This window comes from Pipistrellus kuhlii, unplaced genomic scaffold, assembly GCF_014108245.1.
Source record: "Pipistrellus kuhlii isolate mPipKuh1 unplaced genomic scaffold, mPipKuh1.p scaffold_m20_p_15, whole genome shotgun sequence".
Taxonomy (NCBI): domain Eukaryota; kingdom Metazoa; phylum Chordata; class Mammalia; order Chiroptera; family Vespertilionidae; genus Pipistrellus; species Pipistrellus kuhlii.
The window spans coordinates 3,234,139-3,248,687 of NW_023425460.1; the positions used below are offsets into that span (position 1 = coordinate 3,234,139).

At 40.0% G+C, this 14,549-nt stretch overlaps 1 protein-coding gene across 1 annotated transcript; it reads left to right on the forward strand.

Moving 5' to 3' along the window:
* Positions 1-740: 740 nt before the first annotated feature.
* DYDC1 (DPY30 domain containing 1) lies at positions 741-11,755 on the forward strand. Its single transcript, XM_045582227.1, has 6 exons — positions 741-1,012; positions 1,514-1,615; positions 7,575-7,664; positions 10,417-10,456; positions 11,162-11,271; positions 11,726-11,755. The coding sequence occupies exons 1-6, from the start codon at positions 866-868 to the stop codon at positions 11,753-11,755; spliced, it is 519 nt and encodes a 172-aa protein (XP_045438183.1). The 5' UTR covers positions 741-865.
* Positions 11,756-14,549: the final 2,794 nt, after the last annotated feature.

The following is a 14,549-nucleotide window of genomic DNA, read 5'->3' on the forward strand; positions in this document are numbered from 1 at the left end:
CTGCTTGGGGAAGGAGGAATGTCTGCATTGCTGGGAAAGCTTAGGGAAGGAGAGGTGACCTATATCTTGCAGGTGAGGAGATACTGTCCACGCTGAGGGAGAGGGAGGCATCTTCATGTACAAAAGTCGTGGAGATGGAAATGTGCAGGATGTGATGAGCAGAATGGCAGGATGTTCAATGTAGCTAGAGCCCAGGGTATGTGGGAGCAGAAGAGTTGTCTGGAGTTGAGCTTTGAAAGTGTCAGGAGCCTCATGTGGTATTCTTTGAAAGTTTAAATTTTTTTATTTTTTGGACTTAGCGATTCATGAACTTTTTTTTTTTTTTTTTTTTTTTTTTTTGAGGTGGACTATGTGATGTTTTCTAAAAATGATTCCCATGGCTTGGGAGGAACATGTTAGTACAGACATTAGGGTGACAACTCTGGACTCAGGAGTTGGGTATGAATCCCACCTCTCCCATGTGCCACCTGTGTGATCCTAGACTGTTCACTTATGCTTTTGTGCCTGGGATTCCTCATCTGAAAAATGACATCCATTCTTCAGGTATGTTGTGAGGATTAGGTGAGACATGCACTGTGTGGCATATAGTCCTCTCACAATCAATAAAGACAGTATCCCTCTTCTGCTCTTGGACTTGAGGGCTCTTCTGGATTTTGAAACTATTTCAGCTGTAGTGACTTCTGTGGAGCCTTGTTTTAGAAACCATTAGGGGCCAGCTTGCTTGTGTCATCATGATGTGAGATTCCCAGGACTGGTGACAGAATGTAATGCTTTGTTGGCCTTACTGGATTCTACTTTTATTGTGCCTTCATTGAAAATTTCCTGTATTAATGCAAAAACATCTTTTAGAAGTTCGGAGTTAGAAATGGAGTCAATATATCTTCAAAAGCATCTTGGGAAATGTCTAACTCAAGGTCTTGCAGAAGTGGCAAAACATCGCCCAGTGGATCCGATAGAATATCTAGCATTGTGGATTTACAAGTATAAGGAGAATGTGACCATGGAGGAAGTGGTAAGCATGGATCTTCTTTTAGAAATGTAAAAGAGTAAAATAATTGGTCCCATTCGTCTGCTTCCTAAAGGAGTTCGTTACTGTTGTTTTCTAATATAAAAATAGTGTGTTTATTTCACAAAAACTTGGACAACATGAAAAAGTAGAAAGAAGAAAATTCCCAAAGAAGACCACTATTTATATTTTTAAGTATTTCTTCTTTCCCCCGCCCCTAAACATTTGTCTGTAGATTATTGTACACAATTATGATCCTACTCAGTGTATAATTTTAATTCTGTGCTCGTTATTCAAGTAAAACACACATTTCCCCAAATTATTATATAGTTTCCAAGAAAAATACAGCGCTTCCCAAATTATTATACAGCTTTCCCAAATTATTATACAGTTTTCAAATAGACTATACTTAATCCTTTCCCAACTGTTGGTGATTAAGATGCTTCCCAAATTGTTTTTGCAAGTTGTGCTAATTAGTCATGTGATACTGTTTTTAACCGATGGTAGAGACAAAAGGAATTAGCTGACCTGAAGCATGAAAGAGAACTAGCCCGGCTGGAGCAGGAGCGGCAAGAGAGGCTCAGAGCAGAGGAGCTCCTGTTTCAGCAGGTGAGACAAGGGAGAGGGCCAGAGGCCGCGGAACTAGCAGTGTCAGCCTCGGCACCGTGCAACCCGCATGCTAAGACTCCCCATCCCTGGTTTCTTACATTTGGTTTTCTTATATCTTCATCTTTGTGCATGTGGTGTTTTTGCTGGAGAAGCAGCAGTGAGGCAGAGGGAAACCCAGAGCCGGCTCTCATGGAAGCCAAGGGGAGAGTGTCTTAGTGAGCCCTCCCTGCTTAACCACCTGTAGGCTGGCTGGATGGGAGCAGGACTGCAAAGTGCTCACTCAAGGCCACTAGTGGGACTTTGATGGGAGCAGTGTGGGTGGGGTAGATATGGGGGGAGGGGAGGTAAGTGTTGGTAATGCTTTCGAGCAGATTTTTAGGGAAGGAGATTTTATTTTTCCCTTTTTCTTTTTCTTTTTTAAGAAACATAGTGGAATGGGAGTGGTTGATAAGAAACAGAGGGGATGATTTCTAGAGTCAGCTTTCCATGGAGAAAAAAGGAAATTGAACCTGGAACATAGGTTAGGCAGATAGAAGGGCACTTCGTTGATCCCTTGATTCAGGGAAGAGAGAGGATGGTGTAGGTACATGCGGGTGTGTCTGTTTTGTGGCACAAAGCAGTTTCTGTATGACTTTGTGCTTTATGAAGTAGGACCATGATCATCTTTCAAGAATGAGGTGGTAAAGCAGGTGGGGAGAGCAGTGAAGGGTGTGAACCGGTTGCTTTGAGAGTTGCAGAGAGTTGATCAGGGAAACTTGGCATTACTTGGTAGCGTCGAGTACCCTGATATTGTTGGAGACCAAGCATTTATCGTTTCCATATGATTTGACTTTGTGGGTTATGTGATTTTCTGCATGTAGGAGACCTTTTGACTGAAGAGGTCGGGATAGCAGGATTGAGGAACTGGAAATGCTGGTAAGAGAATGGTTGGAAGATGGGTCAGTATTACCTAGACAGGGGAAAGTTCCAGAGTGGTGTCTGGACTAATTTAATTTATGGAGAGACTCTCAACTAAACCTAAGTCACCCCTATAGTTCTACCATATAATACTTAACTCTAGAGTCTTAACTCAGGTCTATGCATTTAAAAACGGAAAGAAGTCAATTACCAGTATTTGGGTGTGTAGCTAAAAAGTTAAATATAGACATGAAAAATAGCTTTAAAAAAAAATCTAATCTCCCATTCTTCATAGTGGGTAGAACATTCTAGGTATCTTTGATGGATATGGCTGTTGAAAATATTATCGTTACGAGCCTCCATTTTTCAGTCATTTGGCTTATTGTTGTGGGGAAGTTGCAAACGGTTGAGTTGGACATCAAACGACCATCCAAGCAGACACATGTCTACTGCAATACTCCACGGAGTGAGGACCTGCCCTTCCTCTTAGCTCCTATGGCTGGTGTCTGTCCCTCATCTATCAGAATAAGGAGAACTGAGCAGTTTTTTTCCCCAAGACAATTTACACTACGAATGAGGAGATACCTAACTGTCATGAACTCATCGACTTCATCTTACCTAGATAAAATTTATCAATACTGGTAATCAAACATTTCTCTAGCTGCATCGTGTTGATCAGTATAAAGCAATTCGTTGTGTATTAAAACCTAAGCATTGCATTGAGAGTGAAAGATAAAATAATATTCTGCAAAAGATTTTATGGTCAAATAAGTGGATTGGTGGGCAGACACGGATGAAAGAAGGAGAAGGGATGAATGGAGAGATGGGCCAACAGAGAAAAGCTTAAGAGAGTGAGGCTGAGATGAAGAGAAACAGAGAGGCCTCTCCATACCCCCTGAGACAAGTGAGCTGAGGTTCCAGATCTCCGGTCACCTACCTGTTGATTGCCAGAGCAGGTGTTCTCATAGTAATGATACTGACTTGGAATTACTTGAAAAGTTAGGTACCATCCAGCAAGCCCGAGTCCTTGTGAACAGACTAATAATTGTATTGCTGTTTTCTACTAAAGAACTTATTTTAGAAGCAAAAGCTTTTTTTGTTTTGTCTGAATATCTTTCTAATGATTTTACTTTCTTTGTGTGAAGAAAGGAATTGGGTTTTGAAAATTTCCTGAGAATGTTAAGACATTGGTTGGTATTTAACAACTTCACTTTGCATTATTGTTGAGAGTTTAGTCATTTCACTTCCTCTACCAATATCTGAATGTTGATTGAATGACATGTTCCTGCGTTTCAGCTACTTATCTTAGTGGGGAGAATATAGGAATGTGAAGACACTACTCTTAACAGCCCTTTGTGCATAAGTATTAATCACTGTTCATTAAAGTATATTATTTTTAAAATGTAGTTTTAAAATGCTCAAGGCTTATTAGGTAGCGCTGGATTGATGGTGAGAATTTATTTTCTGGCTTAGAGGTTGACAAACTCTGCAAAGTAGATACTCTAGAGGAAAAATTGAAGATATTATATAGGTAATATGGTGTATTATGTAGATATAGCAAGCTAGAAAACAAATTTCCACAAATGTTTTATTGATGAAATAAATAATAATATTTGAATAGATTTTTTTGTGACATAAGCTTACTACTGAGAAGAATTAAATTCTTTTAAAAAATATATTTTATTGATTTTTTACAGAGAGGAAGAGAGAGAGGGATAGAAAGTTAGAAACATTGATGAGAGAGAAACATCGATCAGCTGCCTCTGGCACACCCCCTACTGGGGATGTGCCCTCAACCAAGGTACATGCCCTTGACCAGAATTGAACCTGGGACACTTCAGTCCACAGGCTGACCCTTTATCCACTGAGCCAAACCGGTTTCGGCAGAATTAAATTCTTTTGATAAAGAGAACATTTTGTTTAGTTGAAGTTCAAAGTTAATGTTGCTATCATCCAAGTTGATAGAAAATGTTTATCTGTTAGTGCTGATCTGAAATGAGATTTTATGTATTTATCTTTGAAAGTATCTTTTCACACATAGGTCCTGCCAAATATTGATACCAATCCATGTACATATAATTTTGAGCATATTCATCTCTTGGAAGCAATTTGTAGAATTCTTTTGATATTTCCCTTTTAGCATCTCACTGTCTTGTAGATTAATCACTTCCAGTTGAAGGTAAGAGCTTCTCATTACACAGTTAAATGGGTTTTAAAATATGGGAATTTCCTTTTTACTTACATCATGGCTTACAAACACTCTAGAGCTACAGTTTGTGCTTGGAAAATATATACCTTTGTGTGGGAATTGGAGGCCTATTTCCTTATTTTGTTTTCTTTGTTTGGGGCAGCACTGGAAGTATATTAAAGCAGCTTGACATTGGGAGCCACACATTAATTGTTGAAATGATTTTTCTGCAATAGAAGTTTTACATATAATTACCATTTTGCCTTATAATTTAAGTTGAATTGATTTTTAAAAAATTAAGTCTGCAGCAAAAAGCCAATGGCCAGAGCCATTTATTTATTTATTTTTATTTTTATTTTTATAATAGTGGTTATGAATGGTTCTTCTCATTCAGAAAATTTTTCATCTTGGAACATTTATAGTAAAAATTTATAGTAAAGCATTCTCACTGTTAAGCCAGAAAACTGGTGTGGTAGGGAGAGTCAAGATTTGTTCAGCTTCGGTTTCTGACAAAAATTCACAGGACTGATGATGATGTTCATAAGAGTGAATGTAGGACACTGTTGACATTACTGGCTCGGTACGCGTGAAAGTGAAGCATAGGCCTTCTTGTTTATGCTTCTTCTATTTTGTAAAAACTGCTGTTTGAAATTTTAACCCTGCTATTCTTGGCTTCTGTAAAACACCCTTGCTTACCTGGATAATGGAGAGAATAAGCTCAACTATCTGACCTTGCAAGCAGCTCTGGCTACTCCCATGCTCCAGTTATCTGAAATGTACTATGCTCAAGTTACAACCTCAGGCTACAAGCAAAGCCCATGAGAGGCCTGAAAATATAATCCTATACTTGGGAGACAAAGAACTGGGAGAATATAAAAAGAGAAAGCTTCCTCCATGTTTTTTGCTTAGACTCTGGAAACAATATTCCTCTGAGCCTGCTGGCGTAATAAAAGACTCCAAAATTTGGCTTAATAAGGCATCCCCTGTTCTTCTTGCTGCTTTACAATATAACAATAGATTCAAGTATTTTCTGCATAGAAGCTGCTGCTGAATAACACAATGAATCCTCACAGGCTTTAAACGCTATTTTCACAAGCTTTGCAAATTTGTCCAACTAAGCCTTTTTCTGTTCCACACATATGTTTATCATCATTTGCTGTAACACATCTTAGCAGATTTCACTTCTGGTTGCACTGAATTAATGTTTCTCGGCTTCTATGAAGAAATTATTGCTTGTAGTTGTCCCATGAAAACTATTCACAGTGGCTGATTTTTCAGTCACTTCAAACTCATCCCTGACCCCCTGAGTAAACAACAACTGAGCAGCTCTGGGAACATTTGTCTACTCATCAAGAGCTAAGGACAACCACTCAGAACCATTGTGTTCAGTTGACTGTCGATGTCACTCCCAATTGTGAGCCAAAGGCTAAAAATGTTAAGCAAGCTTGTTTTTCTGGACACTGAAATCAAGTATGTTGAAATTAAATATTGCTTAGAAAACATGTTTCTCTACTTGACTAACAAATGGACTACTTAGAAACTTATTTTTATGGCAGCCTCATTTTCATTTTTTAATTTTGTAGAGAAATTCTGATGTGATGAAATAATTGTCTTAAGTTTTAAAATATTTCTGACGTTTGCTCTTGTGTGAGTCGATAATGTTGTGATGAGTGCTTAACCTGGTAATATACTTACTGTATTCTTTTAGTATAGTCTCCATTACTTAAAAAACACCATTCTTGCCCTAGCTGGTTTGGTTTAGTGGACAGAGCGTCAGCCAGCAGACTGAAGAGTCCCGGGTTTGATTCAGGTCAAGGGCACGTGACCGGGTTAAGGGCTCGATCTACAGTGTGGTGTGTGCAGGAGGCAGACAATCAGTGATTCTCTCTCATCATTGATGTTTCTATCTCTCTCTCTCTCCCCTTCTCCCTTCTTCTCAAATATCAATAAAAATATACTTAAAAAGAAAAAAAACACAACAAAACAAAACCAGCACGATCCTTTGTCATTTAATTTGATATTAAATAATCCATTCAAAATTCACTTCTTGTCTTTACATGATGGGTATACACTGATTAAAAATAAATATTGCACTAAGTGAGACCGTGGCCCTGCAAAACTGTTGAGGTATCATCAAGAGACTGAGCTGGAATGTGCTGAGCAGCGATGCAAAGTGATGAGAGCGCCCCCTATGGTCTCTGTTGCTCAACTGTGCGGTTGTAGTACAAAAGCAGGTAGTAAAGGGAGTGACCAAGGCAGCATCTCAATCACACTTCATTTAGAGACACTGACATTTGAATTTCACGTCATCTTTATTATTTTTATTTCTTATTTTTCATTCATCTAAAAATATACAAACCGTTCTTAGCTTCAGGGCTGTGCAAACACAGGAGTTGGGTCAGATTTGGCCCACACAATTTAGTTTGCTGACCCTATGCTAATACGGCATTTATGTTGAGTTGGGACCAAATATATTGCTGGTTATCAATAATTTCAGATAGTCTACTTAGGAGTTTCTCATCAAGTTTTGGTTGTTTGAAGACCCATCCAGGTATGCTTAACAAGATTTTACCTGAAAAAATTATTAAAATTTCATCTGTTACTTCAAGAAAAACAGAGAAAATGACTTGATTTTGTACATATTGTGTTTTTCTAAATTAGCAAGTAAGGAAGCTTCCTTTTTATTTTATATTTCAGGAAATATTTGTAAAAAGCCGAAGTATTAGGTGGCTGTGATAATTTATTTTTGTAAGTCTTTGAAATTTAGGTGGGTGTAAACTTAATTATTCTGGGACATTTGAGAATGATAGAGTTAATTCCCTGCAATTGATCTGACTCTAACATGACTTAATTTCTCCTCCCCTGAATATTCAGCAACAACTGGCCATACAGCTGGAGTTAGAAATGCAAGAGAAAGAGAGGCAGAGAATAGAACAACTGAGAATTCAAGAACAATTAGAGAAGGTAATTTGAAGTTTTGTAATTGTCTGTTTTATTTAAAACCTCTTACAATCCTCAAGCTGTTTTTTTCTCGATGCTGTACCATGGGATTCATAGTCCAAAGACCTGCCACACAGCTGTGTGACTTAAGCAAGTCTTAGAACCTTCTTAATCTCAGTTTACCTTTTAGGAAAATAGAGATAACAGTATATTATTATTAGCAATAGCTTACTGGATCATTTTAAGATCAAATAAGATTGTGTGTGCAAACTGCTTTGTGAGCTGTTTTATAATAGTGATAGTAATAATACTGTAATAGTGATATCAACGTTAGTTAAAAGTTGATTGTTTCTAATTATAGTGATTGATGTTGAAGGTCAAGCTCTTTGTAATATTGAGATATATACTGAACTCTGAATGCATCTCTTTTTTATGTTAAATGTAATATCAATAATAATTTACATTTAAATGTTGTTACTATGGATTTTTCATGTCTTTTAGTAAATAAACTATGCAGTAGCTAAATAAAAAGCTCATCTCTGTTTACTGTGTTCATATAAAATGTTAAGCCTCTAGTTTGGCCAGTGTTTCCTGGTCACCTCAAAGTGTGTGTCATAGAGACCAAACTTCTGAGTGACCAAGTTATACTTTTCAACTGGGTATTTCATATTGTATGCTTATAGCCATGTCTGTTATGTAAATGTTACTCTTCTATTCCATAATATAAAAAAAAACACTCAGAAGCAGGTTTTACAGAATATGTATATTAGCAGCTTAAATTAGAGCATCATTACTTAAAATAAGTTTTAACAAGTTGGACAGTGAATTGGCTACAAAAAAGATGAGTTTTTAAAAGGGTAAATTCAAAGCCTAATACATAATTTTAAAATATATAAATGCGGATGCTTAGTCTGAGTATAACAGGGCGCATCGATATGCATACACACACACACACACACACACACACACACACACACACACACACGTCCCAGACTGGGCCATGGATCAAACCTACAACCCAGGTATGTGCCCTTGACCAAGAATCGAGCCTGCACTTTAACCACTTACCATCCTGGGCATGTTCACAGTGCAGGTAGGCAGCTCTGTGCAGAGGCACACAGTTCAGCACCAGCTTCATGAAGCGCAGTTTGCATGAGAGACCCCTGTGCAGGAATGGCTTCTAGGCTCTGTTTTTAAAATTTGAGCTCCATTAGCCACCAGAAGCCCTTCTTACTAAATGCCTTTTTTTCTCAGGGTTTGCGCTATACACTGAGTGGGCAGATTATCATGATCTCTGAACGCATAATAATCTGGCCACTCAACCCACACACACACACACTGAGTGGGGTCTGGCCAGCCTGGCCAGGGGGAGGGGACATGGGCGGTTGGCTGGCCTGCCTGCTGGTTGAACTCCTGGTTGAGGAGACAATTTGAATATTAGCCTTTTATTATATAGGATATACACCAAGTGGCTGGATTATTATGTGTTCAGAGATAATAATAATCTGGCCACTCAGTGTACTTGACTTATTGAAAGTCTATGATTTATAGGAGGGTTTCCAATCTGTCTGTGGCTCCATAAGGGTTGCACTCACTATTCACTATCTGTGGGCATCGTCAGACCTTGTGACCAGAGCCACAATAACTTCAATAATCCATATTTCTACTGCTTATCACCCCTCACCTCTCTCATGCAAAGCACCCCTGCCTTACCCATTGCTCGGAGATGAGTCCTTTTGTCTGTTCACCTCTGCCTTCTAGTGGCTGCAGAGATACAACTTAAACTGTCATTTGCAAAAGGAAATTTATTGGAAGACTCCTGGGTTGAAGGAAGGGTTTTACAGCTGAACTGTGGGGGGCTCTAGTACAATTGGGCCTTCCGGATCCTTGGGAGCCCAAGAATCACATGCTATGTGGGTTCTCCTTCTGCTGTTCTCTGGCCTGGGCTTCAGTCTCTCTCATTGGCCTGGTTCGTTGCACCTGGGGGAGGCACCTGGTCCTTAAAAGCTCTCGGGACTCATTATGTTGTGGCTCCTGCCATCTCAGAGGAGTGGGTTCCTTTTTGGTTTCAGTTTAGAAAAGCATCTTGGGAAGGAGTCTGGCTTGATTTGTGTCAGGTATTCATCCTCTGGCCAGGAGCAGGGTCCTATGAGAACATGGCCACATTAGTTCCTTCAAAAATATTCACCTCTTTCTTACTATGGGCACAGTTCTACTTAACGGCAAGTTCTCTCTAAAATCTCCTATGAGCTTATTTCGTTTTTGGTTTTGTCACTTTTTATGCATGCTAATAATCTTGACTTCAGGCTTGGTGCTCAGCCCATTTCATTTAAAAAAAATTGTATTTAATTATACACAAAACATGGTCATCTATTAGTGTAGAGCACATGTGTCAAACACAAGGCCCGCGGGCCAAATCCGTCCCGCCAGGCCTTGCAATGTGGCCTGCACCGCGCTGTCATCACTGCACTCCGCTGCGTTTCCATCACAATGACAGTTTATGACTGTTCAGTAAACCATTCGGCCCGCGATTTAGGCTGGATTTTAGATTTTGGCCCCTTCTCTGATTGAGTTCGACACCCCTAGTGTAGAGTATTAAATGAGACTGATTGGCAGTTTTGTATTAATTGTGTTCAAATCGCTTCTTTAAGAGTGATACCGTTTTCACTGTTAAATCAATCATGGCATTTTGTAAAAGTAAACATGCTTGAAAAGTAAACATGTAACCAAAATGAAAAGCATATTCAAAGTATTTTCCTTTTTTTATGTATTATAGATGAGAATGAATCTGGAAAATATAGCTAAGGGTGAAGGTGGTATACTTTCAGAGGTGAGAAAAAAAGTTATTCTATGTTCTGTGAAATAAACGAGTATCTGGTAATTTAAAGCTTAATTTTGATGCATTAGAAGCTAAATTTTTAATGAGGAAATTATCAAAATTGATAGGCCAGATATAGATTCTAGTAATAATAAGCCACAGATATGGTGTGCTTAAAATTTAAAGCAAAATCTCAAAGTGGATAAAAATTGGACATTCAGTTTGTGTTTTTAAAAACCAGAATAATGTGAGCCGAAACCGGTTTGGCTCAGTGGATAGAGCGTCGGTCTGCGGTCTGAGAGGTCCCAGGTTCGATTCCGGTCAAGGGCATATACATTGGTTGCGGGCACATCCCCTGTAGGGGATGTGCAGGAGGCAGCTGGTTGATGTTTTTCTCTCTCTATCCCTCTCCCTTCCTCTCTGTGGAAAATCAATAAAATATATTAAAAAAAATTTTAAAAACCAGAATAATGTGAGAAATTGACCACGTGATTACTTACAGTGACATATTTGAATTTTCTGAATATATGTTTATGCAAGGTTAGCGTTTATTTCTAGAATTTTCTTGTCATGAACAGATAGTGATTCATTCCCCTAATTAACAATGCTGAATTTTGACGTCGTAATTCAGAAGTTTCTGCCCAGATGTACTCACTTTGCCCTTTAAAAGTAAAAATGAGCTTTGGGTTGCAGGAGGCAGCAGCAGCAGCAGCCGCTGAAGCAACAGCCAAGACGCTGGCGGAGATCAGTGACCGCTATGGGGCGCCTAACCTGAGCCGAGTGGAAGAGCTCGACGAGCCGGTCCTGTCGGATGTGAGTGTCCTTAGGACGCTTTGGTGAAAGCCAGATTTTCTCACTGTGGGAAGCCTGTGCATGTGACACCAGGATTGGTTGGCAAATCGGTCTTTTGCTCCATGGAAAGAAAACCAGTTCCCTAATAGGTGCTGACTGTACTCCTGCTTGGCCCTCTGCCCTTTTGTGAAGGTGGGCAGCTGGCCCTAGGCGAGGGTCTGGCTCCTTCCAGAGGTGGCAGCCCGGGGGAGGGGAGATGGGGGAAGGGTAGTAACTGGAAGCTCAGGCGGAGGTAGCTGTGAGACCTCTGTGTGCAGGTATGCTGAATTTGGATTTTATTTGAAATAATTTGAAATTACGAAAAAGCATCATTTACATAGTCACAGAAATCTCCTGCACTCCGTTTTCTTTGACTCCTACACTTCCGCTGTTCTACTTGTATTAAAGCATTTTTTTTTTTAAATTTTGCTTTTAGGTTGCATTAAACATTGATCAAGATTTGTAGAATCAACCAAGCTAAGAGTAATAAAATTTTCAAAATACCAAGTATCCAGCTGTAGTTTTTGCTCTTGAACTTGATCTCTACTCCCTACCCCCAAGCCAGCTTTATAAATGGTGGTCTTAAAATACTGCTCTGGAGCCACTATACAACTCGATATTCATATGATTCCATTGAGAGAACAGGATAAATCCCCCAAACAGCCAAAAGGCGCGAATGAGAGAGAAACTGAAAGAATGTGAGGCGGAGGCTGCCTGAGAGGAAAGTCACCGTGAAAAGAGGAAGGGGCTGCCCTGTGGGGCTCAGGAAGATCCAGCAGCCTCTGAGGTGGCACTTCCTCCTGGGGAACTGCAGACTTCCCCAGTTCGCTCAGCCCTGATGCTTCCGGAAGTGATGCTTCGTAGTACCACAGACTCCAGGCTCAATGATGGGGCGAGGATGGGTAAGGAGACAGAGAAGCATCATTTCTGCAGTAACCAGGGGTCATGTGGGTGCCTCCTGGAGGGGTGGGTGGCCTGTGGACCCTCCAGGCCCCTGGGGAACTTCAGGCCTAGCCTTGAACTTTAGGGAGCACGTTGCTTCCGGTATAGAAATCTCCCAGATCTGCAATCTGAGTGTTTCTGTCCCTTAAAAAAGGGTGTAGGCACAGAAGCAAATGCCAGGAAGAGGCGCCTTTTTCCTTTCGGGTTAGATTCTGACCATCTCAAATCTTCTAAGGGGGCAGATGCGTGGGAGTTCACATACATTCAGGGGTATGAATGGGTCAAGCCAGTTTGGAAGGGAGTTAGGTGTTACCTAGAAATGTTGATCATGAACATACTCCACAGTGTACAATTTGGAGAAACGCTTATATGTGTTCATGGAAAGACACCTAGGAAACATTCATAGGAGCATTGTTGCCAATAGCCAATGCCTGCCAATCATCTAAGTCTTTATTAGCAGACGTGTGGATACTTAAACGGTGCTACCCTCATACCATTCAAGTACAGCATCAGTGTCATGACTGAACCTCAAAAAGAGAAATAGGAGAAAATAGTTACTATGTTATTCTATTCATAAAAAGTGAGAAAAATACGGGAAAGCTAAATATTTTGCCTGGGGGCACATTTATGTGCTTTAAGAATCATTAACGCAAAATTCAGAATAATGGTTCTCTCTAGGGTGAGGGGCTGCACGAGGAGCGTGGAGCTCTAATAATGTTCTATTTCTCAGGCTAAGAGCAGAGGTAACCATTTTACTATTCTTTAATTCTCACAGTTTTTGTTTCTCTGAAAAAAAAAAAAAGCTTAAGAGTAAAGAAAGCATTGTGCTTAATTTTAAGGAAATCAATGTACTCATCCTGCAAGGCTAGTGGAAGATTTATTCTTGGCTATTACAAGGGTTCTCCAATGTGAGAATTGTAAAGCTATCTGCTTTGCCCTAACTTGAGGGTTATGCAGAGATCCTGAGGTTCTCACTGAGCCAGCCCAATAGGAAGGCCCCTCTGGTCACCACCCACTGTGCACACTGGTCCATTGAAGTGGAAACTCACTCAGTGAACATTGATTGTGTATCTGGTACATGCCAGGAGCTATAATAGCTCTCAGGGGGGACTTATGTGCAAAGCATGGTTTCTACTCTCAAGCCACGCACAGTTTAGTGGGGATAGAAAGAAAACAATGGTGGTGTGACACCTCCCACAGGTTGACCTGGAAACTGACTGTATGGGTGTAAAGGATATAGAGAGGAAGAGCCTGGGATCTGGCACAATGAGGAGGCCATATATGGCTTAGAAAGATCCTGCAGAGGTACGGGTCTGAGGCAGGGAGGGACACTGGCCAGCTGGGTGTACAGCAGTATGTTCGGGAGAAGCTCAGAGCTGCTTCCTGCTGCTCTCACTGACCCAGAGAGGAAGGGGAAGGGGGAGGAGCAGGGTATTGTTTGGGGGACTCCAGAACTGACAGACATTTTCAGGAGACCATGGCTGAACCACATAAATATACTTAGGAAGAAACCTGTTCCAGCCGAAACCGGTTTAGCTCAGTGGATAGAGCGTCAGTCTGTGGACTGAAAGTTCCCAGGTTGGATTCCGGTCAAGGGCATGTACATTGGTTGCGGGCACATCCCTGGTAGGAGGTGTGCAGGAGGCAGCTGGTCGATGATTCTTTTTCATCGATGTTTCTAGCTATCTATCGCTCTTCTTTCCTCTCAGCGAGAAATCAATAAAATATATTAAAAAGAAAAAGAAAAAAAAACCTGTTCCAAAGTGTCATCCTAATGAAAAATATTCAAGTACAGACCACCGAAAACACAATAAAAATAAAAGCACAAGCTTTTAAATGTTGTGACAATTAGAATTCAGATATCAATAATAATTGAGTAAAAGTTGTTTCTAATTGTGTATTCCCTTGTACCTATTTCTGCTACCACTAGATGTCGCAAAGATTCAGTTTTTAAAAGCTCTGCCTCTTGTAGCTCTTAAGTGTTCTCACCACAAATAAAACACAATAAAATGAACGGTAACTCTGCGAAGTGGATGTGTTAATTAGCTTGATTGTGGTGATAATTTCACAATGTATATGTATACCAAACATCAAGTAGTACATCAAGTAGTACTTGCAATTTTTATTCATCAATTATACTTCAATAAAGTGGGAGTTTGGGGGAAGCTCTGTCTCTTGAGGCTGTGGCTTTGAAAGATTTCTGTTTGTACAGAAATAAGGTTTTCTAGCATTCACAACTATAATGAATGTACTACTTTAAAATTTTAAATTGTGAAGTTCTCCAAATATGTGTTAATATAAGCCATATCTTTTACCCC